We start from the raw sequence: 19138 nt of genomic DNA on the forward strand, positions 1-19138 counted from the left end.
ACAAATCAAATGGGATTTATCCCCGACATCTTGTCAATCTTAATTATGTATGGATTATTAGACTTTATTCAGTGCTATATTCGAAACGCAGATTTTCCATCAAAGATTCAATGGAAACTGTTTGTAAACGGAGCTATTGCTAAATATGAGGATCGACTATTGTCCGAGAGAATGAACAGAGACAATGATTTCATTCGATTTCGGTCTGTCCATTGTACTTATAGCAAACCGTATGACATGCTTAAAACATCAGGTATCGACAAAGGAACAGTGTTATATTGCTTACATGTGTTCCTGTGGGAAAACATGTTATATGTAAGCTGTGTAGAAAACCGTTTTATGACACTATAAGACATTTTGTTACAGACTGTACCAATACATCTATGCTAAGAGATACATTTTTAACAAAAGTGGTTGATTATTATGGCCTTATCTGATAATCTCTAACCTGTCAGCAGACCTCCTGCTTCAGACAATATTCAAAGGGAAAATCTCAGATTTTGAATTTGACAGTGATGTTTTAACTGAAGAGTTTACCAAAGACTGTGCGTACCTACTAAAGAAATCAGCTGAAATCTACTTCCGCGCCTAAGTGATGTGAAATAAGATATGCTATTCAGAATGAGTCAAATGGAACAGATCAGATGTGATTCTTAATCACGATGTGCATTTAACGTTATAATTCAATGTAATTTCTTTTCTTCGTTTTGTACTCTCAAAATTTGAGGAATAAAGAATGATGATGATGATGATGATGATAAAAATAAAGGTCATTAATAGTTCAATCGTCAGGCAGATGCAAGTAGAAAGTTTCTTGTACAAACTTTCTGCTTCCCACTAATGGTTGTAAATGAATTAAAACTAGAAAGACCATCAGGTTTGGGTGATAGCTAAGGTTTATTACTGTATTGTCATTGTAACGTAATATTGCGTAAATATCTGTCATTACATAATCTGACTAAGATTACATAATATTGCATAAAGGATTACGTAACATATTCATAATTAATACAGATACATTTAGAGGAAAAACATGTAATAAACCATGTAGTAAATTGTCCTGGACAGAGGAACCTTAGCTTGACTCTCTAAACTACTGATACTATCACAAAGTCTACTTCTACATAACACACATTAATCTACTCTACAGATACAAATAACTGACATTTTCCAACATAAGAGAACTTATAATAAAGGGTGGGTGGGAGAGGTAGAGTTTTGAAGCTGCCGACTTTCAAAGCAGCAACCTACGTGGTCTGTACAGTAACACAGAATTTTTGAAAGTGAACGTTTATCTGGGACTCCAATATACATATTAGAATTTTGGCTTGATTCAAAATGATTGGATGTTCCTTACCTTATCGAAAATTTTGTTGTGTCCCAGGGGAAAACACAACTGGGCCACCATTTGTTTACATCGCTACGCAGTATGAAAAAGTCCGAGAGGCTCGAAGGGATCGTAAATTGCGGGACTACGAGACATAGAAAATGTTACTTATATTCTAATAAAAAGCGATGTTAGAAGCTTTCAAAATCACAATTATAGCAAAATTAAGTTATAATAGGTTACCAAACCAGAGGATAAGATTTTCTAGCGTGTAAAAATATAAAGATTTCCGATGCGCAATACCGGAAGTAAAATTTTGTATACACACAACCGGAGAAGAAACACGTGTGTAGCAGACCACGTAAGAGTGCTTCCTCTCACAATTAATAACATATTATCACAATAATACATACATTAATAGTTCAATCGTCAGGCAGATGCAAGTAGAAAGTTTCTTGTACAAACTTTCTGCTTCCCACTAATGGTTGTAAATGAATTAAAACTAGAAAGACCATCAGGTTTGGGTGATAGCTAAGGTTTATTACTGTATTGTCATTGTTACGTAATATTGCGTAAATATCTGTCATTACATAATCTGACTAGGATTACATAATATTGCATAAAGGATTACGTAACATATTCATAATTAATACAGATACATTTAGAGGAAAAACATGTAATAAACCATGTAGTAAATTGTCCAAACACCCAAACCTGAGTAGTGTAGTTATAATTATGTAGTGACTAGATAAAATGTGTCATAAAATACAGATGAAAATAAAATATTGAGAAAAATAGTTCGGTGAAAAGTGGGTCACCTTCTCTCGAAACTGTATAGTTTTTGACCAATTGACACCCTTTGAGCTGAATAGTACATTATGACGACTCAAGTGTTTCTCGGGACTAAATTCCTTTAAAGAAGGAGCGAGTAAGTTAGACTTCCTAAAGAAGGAGAAAAAGGCTACCAAACAAGCCGCCCAGCAACATATATCACGTGGTGCATGAAGGTCCAGTTGTGATAAAATTTGTAATAGGATGTTTGGTGTTATAGGAAGTTTTGGACAAGTAGAGTCACCCAGGACTCTACGCGCTCCTCTTAAGAGACTGTTGGTGAAATAATTGTCAATAGGATTGTTTAAGCCAACTTCCAGATGTAGAAGTCTTACAGCTGACAGGTAATTCCTTATTGAGGAGAATTGAAGGCGGAATGATAGGAAGGCAATGTACCGTCCTAAATCTGCAGTAGAAATAGGAACTGGTTTTATGGCATGGTCCCCACAAAACTTGAGATATGTATCTAGATAGGTACAGTATGTGCGTCTTGTAGAAGAAGCCAAGGTGTTAGCGCTTAAGAGGGATACTTGTTCATCCAGCCTCTTGGTATTTAAAACCGTGCCTAGATAAAAGAAGGGAAAGAGACTTGATAGACATATGGTATAACCAAGAGAAAATAGGGACTGGAGGTTGGAGTAATGATAAAAATGTGTGAAACGCTTTCTGTTCATGTAATCGTGACACACAATCTGCTAAACAATTATATTTCCCCTTTATATGTCTGGATGACAAATGGAAATTATGTGTGGTCGATAGCCAGAAAAGATATCTGAGAAACCGCATAACAATAGGATTTCGAGACGTGCATTTGTTTATGCTTGATACAGTGACCATATTGTCCGAATAGACACTAATCCGCTTATTAGCCCAGGCCGGAGCCCAGTAATGTGCTGCAAGGCATACAGCTAAAACTTCCTTCTCATTTATGTGCATTTGTTTAGCACCAGGGATGTCAGATGACCAGTTGGAGTAAAACCAGTCATTGCCCCAATGCCCCCCTGTCCCTTCATTACAAGCATCTGTGTATATATTTGTAACAGGACTTTGTTTAATAAGAGGGATTTACCGTTAAAGGTTTGATGGAAGGTATGCCACCAAGCTAAGTCCCGGAGGACGTCTGCATTAAACCGGAGTTTATGAGAATCTTTTTTGAGGGTGCAGATAGCATTTATCAGTCTGCGAAGGAAAACTCACCCGCCATACACTACTGATGATGCCCAGTTTAATTTGCCTACTAAATATTGCAGTTGCGTTTTGGTAGCACGACGACGAGAACTGAAAATGTTCAGATCTGACTTAAGTGCTTGAAGCTTCTCGTTAGGAAGCCTTAGATGCATTTCATGGGAATCTATCTCAATACCCAGAAAAGTTAAAGTGCGGGATGGATCGACAACTTTATTCCAGCTAATCATGAATCCCAATCTTCGTAAGAGGTATAATAAGGTATTCAAGGTATACATGCATTGTTCCTTAGATAATTCACAGATAAAGAAGACGTCCAAGTATGCTACTATGTTACGAAAACCCTTACGGTTCATGATACGAACCACAGCCTGGGAAAGTCTATGAAAGATACTAGGTGCTAAACGAGAGCCAAATGGTAATATTTGATCTATAAAGTAACGAGTACCATCTTTAAATTCCCAATGAATGCCTGTTACCATCTGACTTTTTCGACTAATTGGGACTACCCGGTAAGCACTTTTAAGATCTACTTTTGCCATATAACAGTCTGGTGAGACTAGTTTTGCAGCGGAATCAACAGTACTAAACTTGTGCTTGGGAATGTCGGTAACATAATCATTTACTGCTGATCCTTCAGGTCTACTACAGTCATGTATCAACCTGACACCCCCATCAGGTTTTGGTATGACCCCCATAGGGCTTATGACCTTTGGTGGGTTTGGAACTTCAACATAGTTCCCATTTTCAATCTCTGTCAAAATTTGGTCTGTTGCTTTCTGATATACAGTAGTGGGCCCGAAATTCTTGCAGATGGGTGTTTTTTTTTAAAAGGACCGGGGTAGGGTTTGATGAAGGATCAATTATGTCAAAACCATTTTTTATTCCATTTAGGATATAATTCTTGTCTACATCATTTTTTAATTCATTTTCCCAGGCTGTGAAGTTCAAACTTGGTGAGGGTTTAACTTTAACTAGTTTTTTGAAGCATGGTTACCCCTTTCATGCGCAGCAAAGCAGCCTGGCATAGAACATACATGTTCATATTTGCATGATTGGCTCAGACAACCCCCTTTTGAATTAAATTTTTTGCAGATCTCCTTTCCCTGGGGAGTAAAATTAGCAAATTTTGCTGAGCTTGAATTAGAAGAAATGTTTTTCTTCTGTGTTGCTGACTGAGAAGGCTGAGAATGTCTGAGTGGTAAAAAGTCATCTGATAGGTGGGACACCACAGTGCCCCAACGGAATTTGTGTGCATGTTGAAGGCGCCTATACTCTCTATCGTACAGAAAGACGGACACCATCTCATGCGATGATATCATTCGATAGATTCTGGATGTGTGTGACAGATAGTCAAACACATTATCTTTGGGTAAAATACCATCCTGGACTAATTTATACAAAATTGCCAAATTTGCATTGGACCACTGAGTCAGAGATATATTTTCAAGTTTGGGTTTAAGTGGTCCAGTTTTATATACAAATTGAAAATCATCATTTTCAGTCACAATCCCCTCAGTCTGCAACCCCCCATTAACAAAATCAATGATGTCCAAACACCCACCATCACGAGTCTGATTGAGAGATTTTAGGTGGGCCTGGGGATCTTGCCATGAGTACCCACCTTGCAATATCTGTGCTGGTGTCTCTTGTCTTGCTGCTCCACCTCCCTGCTGTCCTCGTGCTCTGCGAAGGTTGGATAGGACTTCCCTCGCGAGAATGTCCTGATCCTGGGAAAGGTCATCATGATCACTGTTAGGATCTTGGTCATTGTCCTCTTCCTGGTCAGACGCTTGTTTGCCGGGTTGTTGGGCTTGCTCCGGGATGAAGGTCTGCTTCACCGCCTTAATTATTAATTTGCCTGTCCTACAGGTATTTTAACTTTTGACAAATCTTCTGGACTTAGACAGGAAAGCGCTTCCATAGATTGGAAGCCAAGGCCAAATAATATTTTTAGAGACTCCATGGTGATCTTTTTTTGAATAGCCCATGTCTCTACCTTTCTCATGTCCGTGTCCATTGACTCCATTTTGGTAAATTATAAAAGATGTTGGTTGTTTTAACTGAAGTCCAAAATGATGATGAATCCAAAGTTATCAATAGATGCACATATCACAAACAATTTAAATTTGGATTTATGGTCACAGCTTTATTGCCAAGATATGGCGGCCGGTCTGTCAATAGACCATAATGGCACGCCAACAATAAATTTCAATCAAACAAATTAATCGATTGATTCTGGGAAACAGTTCTCAACCAATTAAACAATACAATTCAAATCAATTAATCAGCTGATCCTGGGAAACAGATTTCAGCTGACTACAAATCAATCAGATGACAATACTGATTAGTAGATACTGGGAAACAGATATCACTGATTCGCATCAATATGCGCAATATACATCAATCAATATCAATCAATAACTCAATAATCACCAATAAATGCTTGTACCGCGAAATCTGCCGTTCCGCGAAATCTGAACAAGTCAAATTGACTTCTGAAAGTTTATAACGCGAAATCCGCCATTTGAAGCAGGTCACAATAATCGTCAATAAGGAATAGAAGTTCGTCACAATACTCGTCACTAAGGCATAGATTTCAATTGGGGCTGTGAATCCGTCGTCGAAAAGGGGTCAGGAGCTGTGACTATCCTGCCTTCTCACACCACCGCTATAACAAAAAGAAAAAACAACAGCAGAACACAGATCCTATCCTAAAGGGGAGGGATTATGGGAGGGTGAAGAAATAAAGTATTTAAGCAAGTAAATTTTTGATAAACTTAGCCTGATAACTCTCTGGCTGATCTTCACAAAGTTTTCTTCCTTTAACAAGGGAGATAACTCGATTATCACTTTCGCCAAATAGGCGTCAGGTTGCACAACACCAATAATTCATGTGCCCTCTGATAACGGCACTATATGGTTTATTGCCATAAGTGCTATTATCTTATTTTGTATTAATGTCCAAAATGCCGAAATTCTTATTTAGTGAGAGTTCATAATAAGGTGATGTCCAAAATTACGCTGTGTTTTTTGAGTTGTCACAGAAATAACACCCATCACAAAATGCGGCACAGTCCAGGCGAATACAGAACAATGCCTGGCCTAAAGATGCAGAATTTTTAACAATGTCCCGAAGTCTTGAAACTGTTTCCTCGCTGAGAACAACATCGTTTGGTATATTTAGAAAATTCCTGATATTAATTTCTGCCATGATGATATTATAAAAGATTTTTCGGGTCTAAAACATATCGTTACTGTAACCTTTTAAAGATAGAGTTTTGAAGCTGCCGACTTTCAAAGCAGCAACCTACGTGGTCTGTACAGTAACACAGAATTTTTGAAAGTGAACGTTTATCTGGGATTCCAATATACATATTAGAATTTTGGCTTGATTCAAAATGATTGGATGTTCCTTACCCTATCGAAAATTTTGTTGTGTCCCAGGGGAAAACACAACTGGGCCACCATTTGTTTACATCGCTACGCAGTATGAAAAAGTCCGAGAGGCTCGAAGGGATCGTAAATCGCGGGACTACGAGACATAGAAAATGTTACTTATATTCTAATAAAAACGATGTTAGAAGCTTACAAAATCACGATTATAGCAAAATTAAGTTATAATAGGTTACCAAACCAGAGGATAAGATTTTCTAGCGTGTAAAAATATAAAGATTTCCGATGCGCAATACCGGAAGTAAAATTTTGTATATACACAACCGGAGAAGAAACGCGTGTGTAGCAGACCACGAAAGAGTGCTTCCTCTCACAATTAATTACATATTATCACAATAATACATACATTATTGAAGATTCAATTATTATATTTAGATTAAAAAAAAAAGATAAGTATATATTGCGATACACAGGCATAGGCGGACTAAAAGTGGGTGTTCTGGCTGAAACTATATCATTATGCTTATTGAAAGTTACTTCATTTCATATCCCTAAACAATCACATAAAATTGATCATATTCGTTTAGGAACTTATCTTCACAACAGGTACACGGAACGAGGTGGATAGTTTTAGTTTACATTCTTCTCGGGCAAAGTCAAAATACGTCCGCATAACACTCAACTTTAGAATAAAGTAATGTAGTGGTTTGTACATCAAATGTACGTATATATGTGAAAACCCTTCTACTAACTACACGACAAGTGTACAAATACATCTACTATTTATAATAGTTATTGGTTTTTGACACAAAATGTGTAGGTACATATATTACTGACGAAACATGCTACTTGTAATACTGTTTTGGCAGTCCATTTTTGGCCATCGTAATTTTTCACGACACTGTCTATATCTCGTACGATATAGGATAACACACACAGGTGAACACACGCCTTTTAAACTATGAATCCCTTGATATGTGCCATATTGTTGATTAGAAGGTTTCTGAAGTTTCATTGGCATTTTTAGGGACCAACCAACCAACTGTTTTTCCTTAGACTTAAGTGTTAACGTTTTGGAGTAAACCATGAAAATTGTTGAATTCAATATGGCAATTATGGTTTATAACAAAAGTTTAGGGTCTCATATAACACGTTATCAAAAAAAGTTGGGTCCTTCAGCTCAATTGTTTTCAAGGGTAGCCATTTTGAAAATGGGTGAATTTCATATCTATTTTGTAACTTCATAATATACTGGCCAATCAGTGGCTGCCAGACATGTTATCCCTGGCTGAACTTTCTATACACAGGGGATGTTTCAAAAGTCTATTTTTCAATTGGTTTGGTTGTTCCCTTTAAATCTGAAATGGACGGACAAACACATCACAAGTCCAGTAATTGTGAAAATCAGGAGAAAAGCTGACCACTCCTCTGGTCGGCACTTTAGTGTATGTTTTCAACTACTTAATAACGTCATATGGATAGAAAACACATCAAAACATTGACCTTTTTTTGACATACCAGACCATTCAGACATTTCACCATATAAATACAGTTTAAACATATTTTATTGTCAATTAAGTGAACAAAAGGATAAGGCACAAGTTATGTCAACTTATTGACGCCCTCTCCTAAATACAATATAATATCTATTGGCCTTGACAATATTAATGAAATATAACACATTATATACATGTATATATAGTACGAATGTATATCTTAAAATCTTTTGCTGGACTTTATAAAATAATGCACATGTCTGAAAATATTTAGATTTACATTATCGGCATACAGATTGTTACCATGCAATAAAGTATTCAATGTTATATTAATATTTAAGTTTCTTAAATTGTCAAATAAAATGCCTCTGCAATTTACATAATTTTCACATTCAAAGAAATAATGATAGGCACTCTCGCAACGATTTCCACAACTACAATCTGGACTATTTATGAGATTTACACGGAACAAATCATAATTCAATGCACTGCATCTATGTCGTAATTTAGTATGGATAATATTTGTCTTTCTGTCACCAAAATTATAAAATGTTGGGTATTTATCTTCATCAGACCTGGATATACTTTTTTTAAAGTTGCCAAGGAAGGAGATGATCTAGTAGATTCATCCAGGTCATTCCACATGTGTAGAGATGAAGGTATAAAGGAGGAGGTAGTAAGGGAGAGTCTGTAGTGGGGAATTCTGTAATTATTGTTAGTTCGTAAGATGTAGTTGTTAGTATCGCCGACATTTGGAGGAAGAAGAGAATTAAGATAATGTGGAGTTAAGTTCCTATCCATTTTGTAGAATAGACTTAATTTTCTTCGTTTTCTTCTCTCAGAGAGTGTCTCAAGGCTCGTTTCCGAGTATAAAGCTGAAACATTTACATATGATGGTAAACCAGTGATAATTCGTGCTACCTCACGTTGGACTAATTCTAATTTTATAGAGCCTGATATTGAACACCCGTCCCAAAGTTCACATGCGTATTCTAAAATAGGTAAAATAAAAGTTTTGTAAATTCTATGTAGAGCATCTCGTTTTAATATGAATTTCAATTTCCTTAACATATTGATCTTTTTCATAGCGGAGTTATATATAGAATTAACATGATCTCCCCATTTAGCAGATGAACTGATTAATACACCAAGATGCCGATGAGTCTCGGTAAAATTTACAAAAATTCCATCAAAAACAATATCAAGGTCTGCTTCAATTTCGTTTGAATTAGATATGAAAATCATTTCGGTTTTATTAGGGTTAAACGTAACTAACCATGTTTTAGCCCAGGTGGTTCAATACTTCAAGATCTCTGTTAAGTATTTGCTCTATCTCTTGACAGGAGTGGGAGGAAACTAAAAGAGAAGTATCATCTGCAAAGAGTCTAGAAACTGATTCAAGAAAATCGGCTATATCATTTATGTATATCAGAAATAGAAGAGGTCCTAGAATCGAGCCTTGAGGCACCCCTGCTTTAATCGTACTAAGAGATGAAAATGAATTGTTTATAAAGACTTTCTGCTTACGATTTGAAAGATAATTTTCAAGCCATTTTATAAGTTCACCAGTAAAACCATATGATTTTAACTTAGTAATAAGTCCCCGATGCCATACACGATCAAAAGCTCATCCTACTCTTTATAATCCATTTCCGAGTTTTAAATAGTTATTGATTCAAGATACATGTATTAACAAGAAATATCTTTAAAAAGATAAACGGCATAGTTTTAATGCTGTTGATTATAATGTAAATCTGCTGTTGAAATAAATTAACGAACTACACTGTAATGCATTTCAGCACGGATAACAAAATCATATCGGTTTGAATCATATTTGGTGATAATAAGACTGCATTTGAATCAGGAATATAATTTTATTAATGTGTCGTTTGAAAAGATACATCCACTTATTCAGCTTGCATTCAATCTTAACTTTGTTTCGTTTTTAACTGCATATCTGCATTTTGCATCTACCGCTACATTGTACTTCATCTTGACCAGTAACGCCACCTGTCGCGTCATATCCGGGGCCAAAAGAATATTATACGGCTATGCCGAAAAATATTTAAACAGGTACACCAAGGTACACTATATCCAATGATTATACCGAAGTATTAGATGTGTATTTACCATAATACCTGCAAGCGACTTTTCGGTGTGTAGATTGTGACTACCATATGTCGCATTCTTTAAAGAGGATTTAATGCAAAATTTTAATTACAAAATATATATCAGATACGTAAAACAAACATTCTAAGTAAACGGAAACGAAATTTATACAGTGTATTTGTTCAATGGATTTAATTGTCGGAGTTCCATCACAATGAATGCGTTATCTGCACTATGTTATGCAATGAGTTATGTGTACTATGTTCATATTTGTATGTGATTTTCTCTGCCTTAGAAAAAAAAGCAAATTAAAAGCAACTGAAAATATCAACCGTCAAAATAACTAGTCACATCCATACCAGTTGTCGTCGGCTAATATTTGATTCTAATAGGTTGTTGAATATAGACTTCACCAACGGTCGACATCCATAATTCATAAATAATTACATGTGAACCAGGTATTTCAACACATTTCCTTATTCCATGTTGAATCCATTTTGACGCCAAGTTTGTGATATTATGTATACGGATGACCTTGCCTTGATGGATAGGGGTTGCACGGTTTTGTTCTCAAGTTGGTCAACACTTTCCGTAGCAGATATGTTGAAATTGCTGCTCCGCCGTTTCTCCCATTCCGAAATCCACCTGAGTGGAAGGCAAACTAAGCCCCCAAGTCCTAGAGTGACACCACCGAAGTAGAAGGCCAGGTTGTAATGACCACTCACGTCGGACAATATTCCTGTAATAGATTATGTCGGACAATATTCCTGTAATAGATTATGTCGGACAATATTCCTGTAAGAGATTATGTCGGACAATATTCCTGTAATAGATTATGTCGGACAATATTCGTGTAAAAGATTATGTCGGACAATATTCCTGTAATAGATTATGTCGGACAATATTCCTGTAATAGATTATGTCGGACAATATTCCTGTAATATATGTTGCATTACTGTCGCTATACTTTGTATCAAAAGGAAAATAAAAACATTTTGAAAAAAAAAATATATATATATTATGTTAACTTGATCCACATATGGAATCGCCGTAAAATAACAACAACAATTACTACCACTGCAACAACGACCACTACTACTACCACTACTACTACTACTACTATTACTACTACTACTACTACCACTACTACTACTACTACTACTACTACCACTACCACTACTACTACCACTACCACTACTACCACTACCAAATACCACTACTACTACGACGACTATACTACGACGACGACGACGACGACTACGACGACGACGACACGAACGACCACGACCACGACACGACTACGGACGACGAGCGAAGACAACGACGACGACACACGAGACGACGACGACGACGACTACGACGACGACCACGACGACGACGACGACCACGACGACCCCGACACGACGACGACCACGACGACACGACGACCACGACGACACGACGACGACGGACGACGACCACGACGACGGACGAACCGAAGGGCGACGACGACGAGACGACGAAAGAAAGACGACGACAACGACGACCACGACGCGAAGACGACCACGACGACGACAGCACGACACGACCACGACGACGACGACAAGACGACGGAGGAGACCACGAGACGACGACGACACGACGACGACCACGACAGAACGACGAACGACGACCACGACGACCACGACGACACGCGACGGGCACGCGACGACGACGGACGACCACGGACGACGAGACGTTTTGTAATTTTTTAAAAAAAACCCCCCTTTTTTCAAAAAAAGGGTGGGGAAAAAAAAAAAAAAAAAAAAAAACAAAAAAAAAAATTTAAACCCCTGGGAAAAAAGGGAAACACGGGGACAAAAAAAAAAAAAAATTTTTCCCCCCCCCGGGGGGTAAAGAAAAAAAAAAAAAGGGGGGAAAAAAAAAAAGGGGGAACAAAAAAAAAAAAACCCCCCCCCCCCCCCCCCGGGGGGGGGGGGGGGGGGGGAAAAAAAAAAAAAAAAAAAAAAGGAAAAAAAAAAAAAAAAAAAAAAAAAAAAAAAAAAAAAAAGGGGGGGGGGGGGGGGGGGGGGGTTTTCCCGGGGAAAAAAAAAAAAAAAAAAAAAAAAAAAAAAAAAAAAAAAAAAAAAAAAAAAAAAAAAAAAAAAAAAAAAAAAAAAAAAAAAAAAAAAAAAAAAAAAAAAAAAAAAAAAAAAAAAAAAAAAAAAAAAAAAAAAAAAAAAAAAAAAAAAAACCCCCCCCCCCCCCCCCCCCCCCCCCCCCCCCCCCCCCCCCCCCCCCCCCCCCCCCCCCCCCCCCCCCCCCCCCCCCCCCCCCCCCCCCCCCCCCCCCCCCCCCCCCCCCCCCCCCCCCCCCCCCCCCCCCCCCCCCCCCCGGCAGAGCGGGCCCAACGGAAAGAGAGCGGACAACCGAAAAAAGCAAAACCGAAGAGGGACAAAACAAAAGGACGGCGCCACGACAGAAAAAAACGACAAAAAAAAAAAGGAACGGACCACAGGAACGCGAAAAAACAACACCAATACAACCCCGCAAACCACGCCACAACCACCACAAAAACCAACACAACACACAAACTACGACACCAAAAAACCCCCAACCACACACACACGACAACACAGGCACCACCCACCCCCACAACACACAACACACACACGACCCCGGACACATAACACACCCCCCCCCAAAACAACCACAACCCAAAGGCAACACAACACGACGACGCACCAAAGACGAGCACACACACACAAACACGCCCACCACGACACACCCACACGAACGACACAGACGACCGACACACGCAACACACACACACGACGCGACGGACGACGACGACCGGAGCACGACGGAGAGCCCCCGACGACCGAGGACGACGACGAGACGACGGCCCAGGGGAAAGCCCAACGACGACGACGACGCGACACGACAACGACGACGCCCAAAGCCGAGCACACGACGAGAAACCACGACAAGACGACCCCGACAAAACCCACGCCCGGACGACCACGCGAGGACACGACGACGACGCGAAGGGAAAAACGACGAGACGAGGGACGAGGACCACGCACACGACGACGACGACACGAAGCCCGCCCAAACGACCCGACGACCAGACGCGACGACGAGGGCAAACCAGACGACGACACGACGAGGGACCACGCGCGACGACACGGACGAGACGACACGACGACGGACACAGGGACGCGACGACCCCCCGAACGACCCGAGAGGGAGACGCCCACCGACGCGACACGAAGGCGGGACGACACACCACACGAAGGACAAACCACGACGACCCGACGACACGACGAGAGCAGAGCCCAGAAAACCCGAACTACGACGACCCCCGGACGCGACCACGACGACGGACCAAGCACGACACGACACCACACGACGACGAGAGGGGAAGCCCACGAAACGACGACGACACGACGAACGACAAACCCACGAGACGACGACGACACGGACACGAGGGAAAACGACAAACACGACACGGACGCCCCGGGACACGAAGACCACGACGACGGACGCCACGAAAAAGGGACAGCCCACACCCACCACGACACGAGACGACCAGACGACGACACGACGAACACGACGACAGCGACGGGAGGGAAACGAGACCCGAGAGACGCCAACGACCACCACCACGAAGACACGAACGGGACACACGCCCCCCAAACGAACAGACACACACGCGACACGACAAACGACGACGACACGAGAAGACGAACAGGCCCCGGATCCCATAACGACGCAAAGACGACGACGACGCCCCCCACGAACAGACGACACACGACGACGAGAAACACAACACAGACGACGAACTACTCCCAACACACAAACAAACGACGACCACAGACAAACCACGAAACGGCAGCGAGACACGACAGGGAACTACTACGCACGCACACGAAGAACCACGACACACGAACACGCCCCACGAGACGAGGAATAACACGGACCCCCACCACACACGGGACGACACGACGACGACGACGACGACGCCCCAAGACACGACCCACGAAGAGACACACGAAACCCACACACGCGACACGGCGACGACGACACCACGACACACACCCACACACGACTCAGACACGGCCCACCCACGAGACGACGAGACGACAGCCCCAAAGCGACGACCACAGACGACGACGACGAGACAACACGACAAAAAGGACCACGCGACAAGACAAAAAGGAAGACAAAGACCAACCACAACACCCCACCACCACGACGACGGAAGACGAAACGGCGAAAACGCCCAAACAGGGCGACACGACGACCACACGACAAAGACTGACCCGACGACCACGAGACACAGCCCAACCACCGACCAAGACAACCACCAGACGACAGACACGGGACGACAAGACGACAGGCACGAAGACGACCACACACAAAGACGACACAGCGACACGACGACACCACAGACGACACGACCACGACAAAAGGGACGACCACGACGCCACCACACGACGGACCACCCCCACAACACGCACGAGCCCCACGACGACGACGACGAGACGAGGACGAGACCCCACAAACGAGGGGTACACACACAGACACGACTACAAAAACACGACCCCAAAACTACTACTACAGCACCTCCACCACACAAGACACGACACACGACGACCAGAGACGACGACGACGCCCCGACGAGACGACTACGACCAGACAGACGAGACGAGAGACAGAGACAAAGGACCACACAAAGAAACGACAGCAACAACCCACACACACGAGCCCAAGGACAACGACGAGACGAGAACACACAGACGACGCCCCCCACAAGCACCACCACACGACGAGGGGAAACGAGACGACGACACGACACGAGAAACACCCACGATAAACCGAACGACGCGACACACGACCACACGAAGACGCCCAGAAAGACACACGAGGGACCACCACACAAGACAACAAACGACAAAAAGAAAGACGCACACTCGAACCAACCCACACACACCCCCAACACACACGACGGGGGGAAAACACACGACGAGGACGACCAGACGAGACGCCCCAACCCGACCACCCGAGACACGCCCACCAGACGACGAGACACCACACGACGACGACGACAAACAGACGAGGGAGACGACCCCAACACCACGACGAAGACACCACAGACACGGGACGAACACGAGAGACAGAGGGAGACACGACGACACCCCCCAAACAGCCAAAAACACCACCGACGAGACGACTACAGACAGACCCCCCCACACGAGACGACACGCACGACACGACGACGCGACACACGACACGACCACCGACGACGACCAACAGCACACACACGAACAGAAACACGACACACGAGACGACACGACAGACACCACACGACGCCCACACGACACGACACCAGGGAACACACAAAGACGACGACACGACACGAGACCAGAGGAAACACCCAAAAACCCCCACACAAAACACGACACGAGGACACACACGACAGACACCCACGAGACCCGACGCGACGAGACAAACCAGGACGAAAGCCCCGACCACCCACGACAAACCCAGCAGACGACGACGACGACGACGACCACGACGCCCGACGGACCACACGACGACGACGAACACGACAGAGCCCAGAAAACCACGAGACGACAACACGCCCCACGACGACGACACACGCGAGACACCCCCCGACCAGACGACCACGACGAGAGACGACGACGAGGACGAAACCAGCCACACGACCGAGACCACAGACCAGGGGCCAGCACGACGAGACGACGAGCCCACGAGACCACACGACAAACACGACGAACGACGACGCGACAAACCACGAGACGAGAGACAACGACAGACGAGGGACGAGACGCCCACGCCGAAGCACGCCGGACGAGAGAGCCCACGAGCGACGACGACACACGCCCAAGAGACGCGACCACGAGACGCGACGACACGGGACGACGAAAACGACGACAACAAAAGGGGAAGACAAAACCAGGACGAGAGAGGACGACGCCCGAGACGCGAGAGACCACACAGACGACGAGGCGAAGACACGAGACACGACGACGAGGGAACGACGAGACAGACGCGAACCACGAGACGAGCGACACGGACGACGGACGACGACGACGACCCCCGGGGAAGCCCAAACACGACACCCCACACAAAAACACACAACAAAACACACCAACACCAAACACACCCCCACCGACAACACACACACACACACCCACACACACAGACACAAAACACAAAACCCCCAACAACACCACACGACGACGCCCACACAGACACCCACACAAACAAACAAACACACAGGCCCCACGACACACACACCCAACAAAACACACACCCCACGACCCGACGACGAACCACACGACACCCCCACACGAAAGCACGATAACGCCCACCCACGACACCCAACCACACACAACAACACAACAAAACAAACGAGCACACACAAACCCACACACAGACAACCCAAACGACCCCACGACACACACAAACACCAAAAACACACGATAAACAAAGACAGGGGAAAACAACACACAAACACAACCCCAAACAACACCCACACAGACAAAAGACGAACAACACGCGACCACCACGACACGAAGACACGAACGACACAACACAGCACACACACCCGACACACGACAAACAAAGACACTACAACCAACTACGACCGACGCCCACACGAGACCACGACCACACACAACGAACAAGACACACGACACAACCAAACCGACAAAACAAAACCACAGAACACCACACACCCCGGGCCCGGGGCGACCCCCAAACCACACAAAACAACACACAACCAACACACAAACACACAGACAACGCCCACCACCCCACCACTAACACAACACCAGACAAACGACAAACAAAAACGAACACACACACAAGAAACCACCCCACAAAAAACAAGACCACCCCACACACCACCCCCACGAGAACGACACACAACTCAAACACCAACACAACACACACACGACCAAACCACTACAACACAACCACCACCACACGACACACGACAAACGACACGACACGAAACCCACACGGCGAGAGACGCCCAAAGCAGAAGGAGACGACCCCCAAACACCACACGACGACACCACGCCCACGACGACCAAAAAACCCACCACGACAAAAGACACGACGACGACGACAAACGACGAAGACAAAACGACGCCCACCCGACAAACAACCAAGGACGACGAGACGCCCCAACACACACACCACACACGAGACCCAACGACCACCACGAGACGACGACCACGACGACGAAAAGACAGAGACGACCAAAGCGAGAAAACGACGACACAAGCCCAACCACGAGACCACGAACGACGAGACGAGACACCACGAGAGCGACCACGACGAGAGACCCACGGCAACACCACCACGACGACGACGAGACACGACACACCAAAAACGACACACGACACGAGACGCCCAAACACCAAGAGAGGGAAACGACTACGCGACACCCCAGAGCCCACACAAAACAGCGACACTACAAACGAACCGACGACCACACACACAGACGAGACGAGACGACGCGACCGAGCACCCACACAAGCACCACCCACGACGACACACAACACGACGACACCCCAAGCCCAAACAGACACGGACCCAAAAGACAGACGAGACGACCACAAACAACGACCACGACCCCCCAAACCACGACGACCCCCACAGGACGACACACGACGAGAGGGACAAAACACAGGACGACGACACAAAGGGGGACGACGACGACGACCCCACGAAGACACGACACCACGACGACGAAGCCCGGGGGACGAAGACCAACACACGCACCGGACAAAGACACCACAGGGCCCACCAACGACAAACCACCACACAGGACGACACCACAGACAACAAAACACACGACGAGGGAACAAAGGACCCACGACGACCACACGACAGAACCAACGACACAGACGACGAGCGACGAACAAGGGACGACGACACACAACACCAACCACCAAAAAGACACGACGACGAAGAACACCAACACACGACACGACACGAGAGACGACCCCACGAGACGACGAGACCACCCCACGAACCCCCCTAGACACGAGACGACCAAACACGAACACGACGAGGGGCACACAAAGAAACGAGACGACGACCACACGACGACCACGCGAGACGACACCGACCACAGACAAGACGACACCCGACCCCACGAGACGACGACGAAACCAAAAAAGGCACGCGACACACACGACGACGACAAAGACGACCAGCCCCAACGACACACGACACCACAAAGAGAGACCACACACACGACCACACGAGGACGACACGCGAAGACCACGACGAGGACGCCAAGACGACAAAACACACAGACACGCGACGAGACCAGAGAAACAACGAAAAAGACGACTACGACACACGACACCCCAAAGGGACCAAAGACACAACGACTACGCCCACCACTAGACGACGACACGACCAAGAGACACTCGACCACACACAAGACCGACGAGACGACGACACGCCCCACCCGCCCCACAACGAAACGCACTCCCACACACCCAAAACCAGGCTACCATAAACTACCACTCCTACACCCCACAACACTAACTACTACAATTAAAAACATACCACTATACTACGACTCCCCACATTATACAAACCCCCATCTTACTACCCCAATACACTCCCACACTATTCCCCAAAATATAACCCCACTATTTACAAATATCTACCATATACATGGGGGGAAGGCGATTTCTGAAGAAAAAAAAGCGGGTTTAATTTCAATTTTTACAACAGAAAACAGGCCTTTTGGAGCAAACAATGTTGTTTTTGGTGCCCCCAT

At 44.3% G+C, this 19138-nt stretch overlaps 1 protein-coding gene across 1 annotated transcript in view; it reads right to left on the bottom strand.

The window, feature by feature from the left end:
- Positions 1-10205: 10205 nt before the first annotated feature.
- Positions 10206-19138, bottom strand: part of LOC117333265 (monocarboxylate transporter 5-like) — a 13740-nt gene continuing 4807 nt past the window's right edge. The window contains exon 4 of the mRNA XM_033892481.1: positions 10206-11083. Within this exon, the coding sequence (XP_033748372.1) occupies positions 10821-11083 (263 nt within the window). The 3' untranslated portion in view covers positions 10206-10820. The remainder of the gene's footprint in view (positions 11084-19138) is intronic.

This window comes from Pecten maximus, chromosome 8, assembly GCF_902652985.1.
Source record: "Pecten maximus chromosome 8, xPecMax1.1, whole genome shotgun sequence".
NCBI classification, from domain to species: domain Eukaryota; kingdom Metazoa; phylum Mollusca; class Bivalvia; order Pectinida; family Pectinidae; genus Pecten; species Pecten maximus.